The sequence below is a fragment of the Ambystoma mexicanum genome, chromosome 2p (assembly GCF_040938575.1).
Source record: "Ambystoma mexicanum isolate Mex_15411 chromosome 2p, UKY_AmexF1_1, whole genome shotgun sequence".
NCBI lineage: Eukaryota > Metazoa > Chordata > Amphibia > Caudata > Ambystomatidae > Ambystoma > Ambystoma mexicanum.
The window spans coordinates 419,644,469-419,658,140 of record NC_090923.1 but is presented as its reverse complement, the minus strand read 5'-3'; the positions used below and the strand labels follow the sequence as shown (position 1 = coordinate 419,658,140).

Genomic DNA, 13,672 nt, shown 5'->3' with positions numbered 1-13,672 from the left:
CACCCCAATGAAGTGCCATCTTGAGTTCCCCTTGGTGAATCCCCTGCTCTGTGAAAGGTGTTGCGTGAATCCCGACCAGAGTGGGTGGCTTAGCAGCATATTATTTAATTCTGATAATGGGGATCAGAGCCCCAGTGTGATCCTGGAGCCGCCTATAAGCGCTTCATCATGCCACATCATGCCTTCAATAATGTAGCAAGCATTGGCAAAGCCAACAGTTCTGGCTTGTGATTAGGCATGCTATAGGCATTTATTTGTCAGGTAGTTCTGTGTTACCTCCTAGAGCATATGGCAGCAGTGCCTGGCAAATACCTTTCTAATATCAATGCACATGCCAGTGCTTGTTTTTAACATGACTTTGGTGCAAGGAATAGATACAAGAACACGCATACTACTTAATGCCACACTTATTCAAGTCATTTTTATAACAAAAGAAGTGAATTTATAGCTACAAGCAATCCTTAAACTTTCAGAAGATTGCCTAGAAATAAACGTAGCATGCATGCCGTGTGCAGCACACAGGTTGGTGTTACTGCTTGATAGAGCTGTCTCTAGAGCTCCCAGGAGGATTTGTTTTTGGCAGGAAGAGGCAGTATTGGGTGGGGCTGGCCACGGGGATTAGACTGGCATTTGCATGGCGTTGACAGTCAATCCACAACGTGTGTGTTCCTCCTCACAACCCATCTCCCTACTATCTATTCTCCAATGTAGTGGTTTCTGTTTATAGGGGGTGCTAAAGTGGCACCTAATAGCTCAAACTAAAAAACATGGTGATAGCACATAAAATGTGGCCCGGGAAACTTCCTGTTGCTGCAGACACTTTACATGTGATGCAGATAAAAAGGTGTCCTGTAAAAAAATTTAAAAAAGTGTTGCTGTGGGGGAAAAAATAATAATCAGTGCAACATTCCCACAGCCGTAAAAGGCGGTGAAGTTGCCTGTTGGCGACCTGAAAAAAACATCCCTAGAACTATAAAGGGGTGGGGGGGCATTGAACTGTTATAAAGTTCCACCTTATGGTATTACGGCAGGGGCCTAAAGTGAGTACTGAACTCGGGGAACATCCAACACCCTGTTGCACAGAAAAGAGCATATTTATTTCTCAGCCCCTTCGGCCAAAAAGTGCGCAGAACTACATGGCTTTTGTCTAAAACTTTGCAAACAGTTTCCCTAAAATTCTAGATCTTCAGAGCGGCTTGCAGTATTAATAGTTATAATGTCTGGCATGCGACAACTTGCTGTATGTAACTAGCACCTAGATGCCCTTGGGCTGCGTGCGCTGCTATAAATGCATAAATAAACCGCTAATGCTTTGCACCTGGGAGTCAGTGGTGCCACTCACTCTTTCATGCCTTGGTTGGTGCTGCCAAAACCTACCCGCCCTCCCCCGCCCCCACAAAAAAGCCTTATGTATCAGAGTAAATTCATGTATGTATGCTCTGTCTCAAAGGGGCATTCCTGTGGCAGAGAACTAAGTCACCAACTGCGGAAGTTTATTTATGTCGCCTTCCTTAGAGTGTATTTCTAGTCCAGAAAATCAGAGTGCAGACGATGGAAGATTTGCTGGCGCAAAAGAACGCCCTGGAGTTTCACATGATTGTTGCCAAAGCGGGCGAAAAGGGCCCCAAGCTTTTATACCATGGCTAATTGCAGATTACAGAAATGCAAAGTTAGCATCGTATTAGCACGAGGGCATCTTTTTTGCACTAAGGACATTTTTGCACTGGTGCTTTTAATATGCCAAACTGCACTTGTCACAGGGCAATGGTTGTTTAATGTGTCCCAATGTTTTTAAAAATAGGGCAAACTTTGCCCTGGTGCTAACGCCGTGCAGCAGTGCAACATTTCTGTAATCTGACTCCTGGTTGTAATTCAGTTTAAGGCCAAGATTATGTCTCTCTAATGCGCAGCGGGTAATTTATATGTGCCTCATATCGGAGTTTAAAAATACAGTCCTGATGGGGAGCCGGCCACACCCCAGAGTTCTGGGGTCTGACCTGATCATGCAAATATATTTTATGTACCCTGTGCATTGTCCATTATCTCATCGTCACTTCCAATTACAACCTTCAGACTATTTAAAAAAAGGTAGCAGGCCCTCCGCTCCAGAAAGAACATGGCATGATAACCTGTTCTGAGATGAGAGTTTGCAGCACACGCTTTTTGCTCACTGTACCTTTCACAGATGGGAAATAACGATTTGCATATCAGTCTTTGTCCCGCCCACATGGGCAGTCCAGCACCGAAATGCTATGGCAATTCCTCTTTGAACAAGAGTACCACCAGCAACCCCATACACGTGTTTCAGCCTTGTTGGGCCTCATCAGTGAGCTGAAGCTGTGCCTCTCTGAGCACAGTGAGCAGGGAGTCCATGACTGGTTGCCCCCAGGTAACTCGGGGTGACCAACCCCATGCTCCTTGCAAATATTTTAAAAAAGGTATCAGGCGCTCCACTCCAGAAAGAACATGGCATGATAACCTGTTCTGAGATGAGAGTTTGCAGCACACGCTTTTTGCTCACTGTAACCTTCAGACTAGCCCGCCAAGTTCCATCCCCAGCAACCACCTGCACGTTACTAGCATCCTCAGTGCGACCAGACACATTAAAGTCATTTTTTTATCTCAAAGAAGGGGAGGGGGGCGTTTGGATCTCACATTGGGGGAAGTAGGAGTTGCGTCTACCCAATTATCGTACATGAACCCCTTCATCTATACACGCACGTTCATCTCATCATGTTCACACTGTCAAAGTTGTGTGGTCATTAATCTGCTCATGGGAGAGGCAAGCAGAACCTCAACGTCTGCTTCATTATGCATGGTGACAAATGTAATTAAGACTTGACAGTGTGTCTCCAGGGGTAGCACATCAGGATGGTGGCCTTGTAATCTAAGGTGGGTTTACCTTTACCACTGACCCTCTCTCTACCTTGGCCTCATTGACCGTCACTTCTCTGCTTGGACATCAAGCGTTCCAGAAGGTGCGTCAGCACGCACACACCCTCAAAATGAGGTGGAGCAACCTTGGCAAGCCGCTCTGTTTTCCTGTTGGTCAGCCATCGGGGAATCCTACTCTGTGCTTGGCACTCAAACATCTTTATTGAATGTAACTTTTGGGGACCCACTCAAGGTGGTTCCCCTTCTGCACTGGGAAGACCTGCATTATGCGGCTTAATCTGATGAACTCTTCTAAACAGCCAGAAAGTTAGCCAGTAAATACAGTCCCCAAATTCAGATATAACTACTCCCAAGGCTACACGCTACCCATGGACGTCAAATGCAAGTCAGAAAAGTGTCTGCATCTATTGCATTAATAGGCCTTGAAAATTAGCCTTTTGTATGCTAGGGATTATTCTTGTATGTAATGTTGAGCACCTCATCTAGCCGGGGGACTGCTTTTTAGTGCCCACATTAATTTCCTGATTATGGTCGTTGACAAATTACGGTTATCAAAGAGTTGGTTGGCTCTTGACAGCTCTAGTTATTCTGTGATATTCGCTCAAGTTGTCCCCAGTGCTTGTTGTTGTGTAACTGTTCATTTGTATATTAGGCTTATTTCAAGCAGCCGATGGCACTGGGTAGCCATGCTGCACAGTGTGCCGCTTGTCAAGATTTCATGTGCCCCGGAGGAACCCTATTCCAGTTCTGGGCTTTGCTTTCACTTTAGTCCATTTCATTCAATGGAAGTGAAACACTTCCCAGAATGCAATTGTTCAAGAAATGAAAGCCCAAGACTGGAGCATGGTGTCCCTGGTGACATGGTGTTTTCTGGTAAACTTTGTTGAGTTTTGATCTGCTGCTATGGCAGTCATGAAGCGACTTATCAGCCATGTTCTCTGGACTCCAGGCAAATGTTTGACCAACGATGAAAGCGATTCTGTCAACTTAACCTCCTTTTACCACTAACTAGGCCACAGATGAAGTTCCGGTTATGATGCAGCAGCAGCAGCAGCAAGTTAGTGCATTGCCCCCTGGATTCGAACCTTTGGTACACCTTATTTTACTCTCTGTTTACATGCTCCATTTCAGAAATAACATGACTGCTTCTTGGGACGTCTTCCTCATTCCCGCCTCTCTGATCCTTTATTCTCACGTTGTCCCTTTGATTGGATCCCTGCTGCATTGAATTTACTGGAGATTACCATTTTTATTTTTTAAAGTCCGGTTTTTTGCAGAGGTTTGCATCAAGAACTGCTCAAAAACTTCATCTCTTTGGGAGCGGAATGCATGTCTATTGCCCTGCTGACCTTGTCTTTTGTTTGTGCGTTTCGCAGACTTGTTATCCAAAGAAATCATTTTTTTCTAAATAAATTCCAGTGATCGGGTTCACATGTTGGTGTAAAATCTATTTTTCTTTCATGATTCGCTCTAGGTTGATCCAATTTTAGAAATGTATGTGTTCCATGGTTTGTTAACTTTCATTCCTCATCCTGCCTGGCTACTTGAATTCATATCCATTTTCAGGTCAAATGCAACTAAACTCCTCTCTTTCAGGTGGAGACATTGGGGACTTTCATGCCACCTCATTTGGCTTTTCATTTTCATGTTAGTTACAGCTTTAAAGCCTGCTGGTCATTTCACAAATAGACTATGCAAAATTAAGAATGTGGCACACAATGCTTGGTCCCTGAGTTCGTGTATGCATACAAGAACTTACTTCCTGAGTTCTTATTGTTCCTCGTTAGCTCGAACACATAAATGTCTGAAAAGATGCTTTTGGTCAGAATCATGTTTGTAGTCATATCTACACTTCCACAAAGTTATACTGTAGCCTTGGCTCTTACAAAATGTCTGATCCTATAACAGGGCCATGCACTATGGAGCATCTGATTGGCACCATAGCCCCTACCTACTCCTGCAAGATCTCTGGCAGAGAGCTAAAGCATTCACGGGCTAGACCTAGAAGTGTGTAATGGACAACTAATACAGCAAGCCACACCGTGCATTTTGCCAGAAGTGGACCCATACTCTTCCCATAATAGTGGTCTATTTGTGGAATTTCCAGTTGTGCTTGGTGTCTAAGATGTTTCAGCTTTTGTGCTTGACATTTTCTTGTACATTTCAGGTCTCGGAAACACCTTACGCTCCTGTAAGTGCTATGAACGGCATGGGATATAGGCCGTTCGACATGGTCATTCCATTCTCAGTAAGGACCGGAGAGATAACAGGTGAGAAACACCATTGTGCCACTCTGTGAAGATCTGTGGTAAAACAAATAGGTTTTATTCCCGCCGGCCCTTCCTTCAAACCAGACCTGTTGGTGTGTATGCAGGACATGGGCTTCTGAGCAGAGTTGACCACTATGCATTTAAATCTTTTCATGGTTAAATGCTTGGTAGTATGGTATATAATTCACAGTGTACAACATTATTTATGATATATGAAAATAGAAAATACCAGCACAAAGAAGTGACATTTTATATTGGTGAAAAGTGACCAACCACTATTCCAAACCAGTTATTCCAGTACGCTGAGGGAGAAGGGTCTTAGGCTTACAGGATTCTGAATGGTATCCCATCAGCTGTTGAGTATTTACTGTGGAAGGCCAAGGAGTGTGTCACCAGACTCAATAGGATGGGTTTAGAATGACACTATGAATACACACTCCAGGGTGCATTAACGCCTACTTACTCTTCGAACATAAATTCTATCTAGGTATTAATAGAGTGAAGGTGAGGATAACTGAGAGGTGTATGGAAGGTAAAGTCCCTCCCCCACATTTTATCGAAGTCCCTAATCTTGATAAGTCCTTGTCGCCACTTGAGAGACTCTTCAATAGAAATCAAAGTGAGTTCCAATCGATGACCAACAGAAGACTTCCTTAATCTAATAACCCAAAACTTTCCAGGGATCAGCACAATCAAACGTTCAAACCTATTCTTAACAGTCATTCTCTAAACTAATATCAACAATGTCATTTCTCTCACAGCCCGCACCCACAGTCTGGCCCTCTTCCAGGCCCCTCTGTTCCTCCTTAACTTCTAAGCTCGTTCCCAGGATTCACGTTCAGGTTCAGGACGGACTCCTCTCAGTTGTTTGTGATTTCTTCGCGCGTCTTTGTAGGGAGCTTCTGCAGGGACTTCCTCAGGTCAAGGCACCCGGCTGTCGCTCGGTTTTCTCAGCGGCTAAAAGCGGTCTGTCACCCAGGCTGCTAATACTGATCTTCATCTGGGGCTTCTGACACAGATTTGTTTGGCTTAAAGTTAGAAGCATTTGAATTATTAGGAAACATACCATTACTATGACTTTAAAATGCTGACTGCACATTTGCTGAGCAGTCGGCATTTTAAAGAATTCCGACTCCCATTACTGCGGCCAAGTGGAGCAGGGGGTGCCGGGGTGTCCCCTGCTCCCTTTGATCTCTATAATGGGAGTTGAGGGGTTGCAGAGGTGTCCCCGCATACCCGCTGTGGTAAGCGGGGGACAAAGTAAAAAAAGATAAAGGACCCCGTGTGTGGGAGGAACTGACGCTGCAGGGATAGTGGAGAGTCAGCGGCGCGCACAGAATTGTACTGCCATAAAGGTAAGTGGGGGCAGGAGCGGTTAGGGCAAAGTGGGCCGGCGGATGCAGGCAAAGTGATATATCTAATCACTGCCCTGCGCCGTAATGGGAGTCGACATTTTAGTTGTCGGCATTACCGGCGGCGCAGTGATCACATAGATCCAATTATTGTAGGAGTATGGGTCTGAGTAGGTGTTAGGAAAGATTTCGTAATTGTGGGTAATTTTCCTTCCATGTGGCAACCCCTAAACTCTTTGCTGTTGTTTTCACCATGATCTAAACTTTGCCAGAGAAGTGCAGCCTTCTGCCGCACTCCTCTGGGCTTTCGCTCCATTCTTACGGGGAAACTGACATGCCCTTAAGACAGTCAGTACCGGGAAACACTGTTTTCTGTAGTTTCTTTATCATGTTGCGGCTTTCGTGCAACATGACACAAGAGGGCACTGTAAGCTAAGTTACTGCTCTCTTGGGTCTCTAGCCTTCTACAGGCCCTAGATACTCTTTTTGGATTGTAACTGATCGGTGCAAGTGAATCACGGACGGGAATGGTGGCAGCGATCGTTTCTTGTGTTTTTGAGCTCCTTTTGACGTTTTAAGCGCGTTTCTCGCGCTTAACCCAAAATGGTGGCCTGGCTCCCAAAATGGCCAGACCACGAGGCTCCTTTTGTCCTGTCCGCTGACCGTCTTGCCCCCTTCACCTTCCCCAGATCGAGCCGACCCGGGGCCTTCCTTATTTGGGCATGTACTTTCCCGCGAAACACAGATACTTTTGCGGGCTTCTACAGGCCTTGTGTGTGCCTCCAGAATGTGGGCTGGGATGTCTGGTCCCAATACACATCCTGGGTGCCAGAGAGTCTAGGGTGGTGTGAATGCCTGGGACCACCGTGGTCCGTGATAGGTCCACGTATGGTGTGAGTGTTTTATGAGCGGATCTCCCATTGGGTCCCCTCCGTTTTGGCGCGAAGGGAACCATGGATAAGAGGGGGATGGAAACGCCACTACCATGTCGATCTTCCTGAGTTCTCACGAACAAAGGAATACAGGAGCCAAGTATCCTGCAACCACGAGGCTGAACCGAGGAATCGCTGGTGACCCGCTGAAGGACTGCTCCTCTGCACTGCTGTCGCCTTGTGAAACCCTTTCTACCTCTGATCGAACCAGAAGGCCTGTACTGGTACTTCGACCCTTGGAGTAACAGGAACAGCTATTCTCGGCATCTTCACCATCTCCTGCACGTAAGCCTTCGGAAGTGTCTCTGGGCCATCCAGCAGACTGACCAGCCTACCCAGGAGTCTTGCTCTGTAACCGCCGCCAGGTTGTGTTGTATTTCGAGTCCTTGTCACTCTCACACGATTCGTACCCTTGGCGTTCCCAGGTCTGAAGTGAGTAGTGTACATTTGGCTGAGATACACACGGCCGCTCCGTTGCCCTGCTGTGGTAACAAACTGTGCGGGTTCACTTTGTTTGGGACATCTTTAACTCAACTCTGCTGCTGCAGAATCTACACGACGACGAGACGTCCCCTGCTCCCCTGAACCTGCCAGCACTGAAACTGACGCGGAGAAGCCTGGGTCTGCTTGCATCGGGGACCGGTGAGTAGCATAGGTAGGAACTGGTCGCCCTCCTGCAGGAGCCCATAGCTTTTCCCCGCTGTGTCAAACAGCACACCTTTCCGTACTCGCGCTCTGCTTCTGCCCACAGTGGAGGCTGCGCTTGAGTCGCGGAACTCTGTTCTTCTTCATTTGTGCACCAAACTGAACTGCCTGATTCCCTCGAAGAGACTCCCCTTTTTGCCCGTTGGCACCAGCGTGTGCAGGTACTTTTGAGCACAAGGGTCCACTCTTCGTAGGGCTTGGACTGCCTTTTAGTTAGGTGCCTCTGAAGGCGGACTGGGTCTAATCATTATTCCGCACTGCCTGTTTTCCTTCCCTTCTAGGTGGACTACACATTTCGTGCATCTAACGCTTTAGACTCGTTTGTATTTGTATATATATTGTATTGGTTTGGTATGTGTTGGTTTACTAGAGTTTTATTGTGATTTCTCGCTACGGTCATTATTGCAAAGGCCTTGGAATAAATGTGTATATATTTTTAATATAACACCTGTTTGGAGTAGTTTGTAAGTGTCCTTGCTTTGTGTGCTCATTGCGGGCTTTCAGTCACCCTCACCCCTCTTGAGACCTAGTCTTGACCGCCGCGATCGCTACCCTGATTGGTCTGGCTTGTCCAGAGGTTACTCTGTTCCAAGTAATTAGGTTGGCCTTCTGAACTTCTGTGCCATTCAGAAATCCGTCTTAACAGTAGGGGGCAGAAAAACGTACGGTCAGACATCATAATATTCTGCCTAACAGTTAAACCTGAGGGAGCGTTTTACATTACCAGATGTGGCCATTTTCTGATTGCAGTACCTCTCTGCTCTTGACCTGACAGTTAATGGACCCTTTTGCCTCTGCATCTGATCCCACTACTTTGTCAACGTCGGTTCCACGTGCATCTCATTAGAAACATCACTTTTGGTAAGACTCCTCCAGACCACTTGGCTGGAGTTTTTATAGGGACTCCTTACCTCTCAGTTCCGGTGCTGAAGAAGTCCTGGTGGAAGGCGGTCCGCAAGCATCTGTGTTACCTCAGAGCGGAACAAATCTGACACACAGAACAAAATTATCAGAGAAACAAAGTGCACACAAGTCAATTTAGGGTTCCAGCAAAAGACAGAGAACGAAGTATTTTCTATGGAAGGCAATCCAGGGGTGCATGCTTACTCTAAATGGACAGTCCCACAACAACCTGACCCACTCACAAGGCTTCCTCCTTTTGTGAGTCCCTCGTCGAGGCAGATGACTCTTCTATGCCGATCACCTGACATGGATATTTCCATAAAACGCTCACTCAGAGGTAGATCAGAATCTCCATTTGCCATACTCCACATGCTGGTACTTTTCCATTGCTACCTGCATAAGCCTTCAGTTTGTATATCCATACCGTGTGACACCACTGTTGTCCTGTATCAGCAGTTTCCACATCCCACCTCTATATTACACACTTCTTTGTAAGTAAGTTCAGCGGAAACCATAAAACACTCAAAAAAATAAATTGTTGCAATATTAAGTACAGCTATAATAGCTAGAAACGAAAAAAAAAGATGTTAGGAAGCCTATTCTAAATATTAGATTAAAGAAAGATAAAACAATGCAGTGAGAAAACATGATCAGAATGAATAAAACAAATGTGCATCCACCGTATACACCAACTCAGTAAAATTTGGTTATGACTCGATCCTGAGTCTGATGGACACTTTCATGTCCAGTCGTGAGATGGGCGCCTGGGGTTTCCAATACTTCCTATTCAAAAGGAGTGTGCATGAAGAGCTGATATCATTCATCCCCTTTTGGATTTGGTTGCACCCGATACAAGCCTCATCTCTAACCGTCTTGGATGGTCTTTCCTTGCTGCGTTAGGGATGACTTGGTTAAAGGTGTCTCTTGAATTGGAATTGTGCTACATGCAGGTGAACCAGGGTGAGGGCACGTCTTATATATGAAGGTCTTTATATGTCAGGAGTTGACCAATGTAATCCGTAGAAAAAGTAGGTGGATGGCTCTGGTTGAGCCATGTCTGCTCTGACATCGAAGGGTGGATTCTATGCTGTTAACTTCCTCTTGTTTGACTAGCATGATTACCCCACACATGAGCTTGGGCAATGACATCACCAGCATGAAAGGGCTAGTCATGAGTTTTTGGAGAGTATCAGCTCACTCTCTCACCGATAGTCATTGTGTAGGAACCCTTAAGTCCACCGAATGGTAGTGTACTCTAGCATGACTTGGTGGCGTTACATCCGTAGGTATTGTGATGTAATTTGGCCCCTAACACATTCTTCTGCCAGATATGACCGTAAGATCCCCGGTATTAAATAGGTATTGGCTTGACAAACCTGGTTTGGCTATGGTTGACAATTTGGCGTTCATGCAAATTCGTGCCACCTTCAAGATGGTTTCTATGGAGGATGAATGGGGCTGCAGTCACGTCGTCTCTCGCCATCACACTTCTGACACCACTTGGGATAGGCCAACCAGTGACATGTCAGTCTTCTTCCAGTCCTTTATGCTTTATCCATATGTCTTTGTAGGGGCTTCCTCCGGTCCAGACATCAGATGTCTCTCTGACTTCTCAGTGTTAAAGTTGTCTCTCTCCCAGAGTTTATTAAGTCTTTATAATGTTTCCTTACTGTCCACCCTGCATGTCTGGCTGCGCCAGCGGTGAGGGAGCTCTTTCGTCAGGCCTGTGGTGTTTCTTCTCAGGTTGCGTACCCTCCTGGACCATTCTGACTGGCTTTCTGCTTCTGATTATATTTACATAGTTAACATGCGTGATCTACTGTACAGCCTGACACATGCATGTGTTGCCATCATAAGTCATGCAGAGCCTTAAATGCTACAGTAATGCCATCCGATGGCAGTTCATTCCTCCTGTGCATGATATTGGCCCAATTTGCCTCGACATCTGTGGAATTTCAGTCGATATTTAAAAATGTCTCTGAAATTGTCAAGCCCCAGTGAAAATGTTTTGTATTTTTTCAATAAATTCCATGACTTTGTTGGTCAATGTTACTCTGGTGGAACTCCAAACATGTTACTTGCCAGTGTGCTTTCAAATAGATCATTTGGCACAAGGGGCAACCAAAATTCCATGGTTGGTATTTAAATAATGTCATGCTTTATCAATTTTACGGGCTCAGTGTGCTTTTAAGAATAGCAAAAATAATTTAAATGGAATGTTTGAGTTTTGGGGCACCTTTGTGTTTTTGGCGGTGGTCAATGTGGACCCCGATAAAGGTCACACACACAACATTTTGGCCTCCTAAAAAATGTTTTAGTACCCTTGTGCTAAAGTATTAATGTAAGCAATCCACACTGAACAAAGTTAAAACATGTTTTGGGCGAGAAAAGCGTTCTGGCACATAAAGTATATTTTTGGATGTTGGCCTTAGAAATGCAACTTGTGATTTTCCTCAGTCTGGTTTAAGTTGATCTTTGAGCATATAGATGCTGTTTCACATGATATGGGATATAAACCCATTCTGTGGTAGATGAATAAGCTGTTCTTGTCCAGGGGAATCTGGTAGCTGCCTTCAATTCAACCAAATTCTGTATCACTTTATGGTTTGCAAGAGGAAAGATTGGCCTGATCTCACTCTTATGACCCGCATAAGGGTGATTATTGGGTTTCTCGTCGATCACACAATGATTTATGTCTTTCAGCGATCCAGCCTGTGGCAGTTTCTTCCCAATATTTTTCTCCTTTGAGACAATCGGAGTAAAGTCCCAATTGTTTTCTCCTCTTTTGACCATATCCCAAATCTAGAGATACATGGGGTTAGATAAGTAAATTCATTCTGGGTATACACCAGTAGATTTGTCCAAGACATTCATCACTGGACGGCATCTTGGCAGGATATAAATGTCTTTCTCACAAGGAAGAGCAGGATAACAAAAAATACCCTGTCCTTCCCTGCATTTAGAGGTGGGATAGTTTGGAATGAGGTTAGCCCTGTGGTTTATAGATGCAAGTTATTAATGCCAGAGTTCACAGTACATTTTGCTAACACTACAGTGGTATAAGCAGGCCACTACAATGCTTTTGATACTCCAAGAAATATCGTGGATTTCCTCCCTCCTTTTGGAAAGTATCTTCTTTTTTTTGAAGATGACATCATGGCCCCTCTTGAGTCCAAATATGTAAAAGAACATCTTGTTTAAGAATGCAAAACCATACCCTTTTTAAGTCTTGGGATTTCTGGGAACTTGCGCTTGGTATCTTTCTAGTGCTGAAGGTCCATAGACTGTGCTCAAACAGCAACAGCAACCCTTTCATGGCATCCTTTTCAAATAGGACAGTGTTGCTACTGGACATGAATGTTTTTTTAGCTGCCTGCTGGTCAGTGTTATGACTGCATAAAACAGAATAAAAAGTGTTCTCAAATTTTTCCTCCTGCTTACCTTTTCCTTGCCCTTCATGGACTTTATGGACCGTTAAGTTCTATCAGGGATGGGATAACGTTGAAGGATTTTCTCTATGAGTCACTACAGGCACTGCAGTCTCTAATTTTACCAGGCTAAATGTTTTGCTGATTACCTTTTGAATTGTCTGTTGGAGACAAACACAGAGGACAGACTTGGTTAATAAGAAGTGTGAATGCTATGACAGAGGCATTGGCAGAAGCCTCCCCTTAACAGATAGATGCTTATACCACAGTGGGAGCAGCTATGCGTTTTGTGGCATGGGGATTGGAGACACCCACACAGAATTACCCAGAGTTGGAATGTCTGCTAAAGATTTCTGATCCTTTGAGGTTTAAATGCAAGGTGCTGAAATTGCCTTTTGAGTCAACTGTTCAGATCCTACCGATGTGAAATGATAGCTGAATAGTCATCTGGAAAGCAACAAAGAGGCTATTTCTTTAAATAACTTTTATGAATGCTAGAGACCCTAGTATGATGGTGTGTTCTATGAATCGATCGATTAGATCATAGCACTAAGTTTGCCCCACACTAGGAGAAGGATACTTTGTAGTAAAATAATCTGGGTTATTGCTATTGTTAAAATGGATTTCTAGAATCTGGCCTGGTAGACGGATTTTAGGAGGTGTGGCAGGCCAGAAGGATGCAGAACATTTCCAACGTGTGTTTATTAAAGAATAAGGCCAATTTTTCCCTATAACTACGGAGTGTTCCCTATCTATTTTACTAATTAGGGAACTTGTCCATGAATGTCCAAAAGGAAGAAGTCGGCTCTCCAAAACAAACCTTAACTGACCCTATCACAATTCTAAACAAGCTAAGGTCCGGAGAATGACTCCCTTCTCCTGGTGGTTGCTTCTTGCAGTTTACAAAATGGTCTGTGACTCAACCATTTGGCATATTAGATAATCCCATATATGTCATCAAATGATATGGACTAGGAAGTTCCTCACTGGAACAGCAGTCCTTGTCACTTAAGGGAAGTCTCTCCCAGTGAGGTCCCACTTGCCTCTACCCCTAGGAGGGGTATTGCGGAGCGGGCTCACCTCCCTAGCCTCACTTGGGGAGAAGGGCAGAATTCCGTCGATTTGTCACATACCCTTCCCCTTATGTTTGTGGCTGCCCCTTCTTGACAGATAGAAAAGCACTCCAA

At 44.9% G+C, this 13,672-nt stretch overlaps 1 protein-coding gene across 4 annotated transcripts in view; it reads left to right on the top strand.

Annotated features, from left to right (window-relative positions):
• Positions 1-13,672, top strand: part of FLNB (filamin B) — a 626,251-nt gene that overhangs the window by 518,888 nt on the left and 93,691 nt on the right. For 2 of the 4 annotated variants that reach the window (XM_069643779.1, XM_069643781.1), the window contains 2 exons: positions 3,908-3,985; positions 5,063-5,165. In XM_069643779.1, the coding sequence (XP_069499880.1) occupies positions 3,908-3,985; positions 5,063-5,165 (181 nt within the window). The remainder of the gene's footprint in view (positions 1-3,907; positions 3,986-5,062; positions 5,166-13,672) is intronic. The other 2 variants (XM_069643780.1, XM_069643783.1) reach the window with 1 other exon arrangement.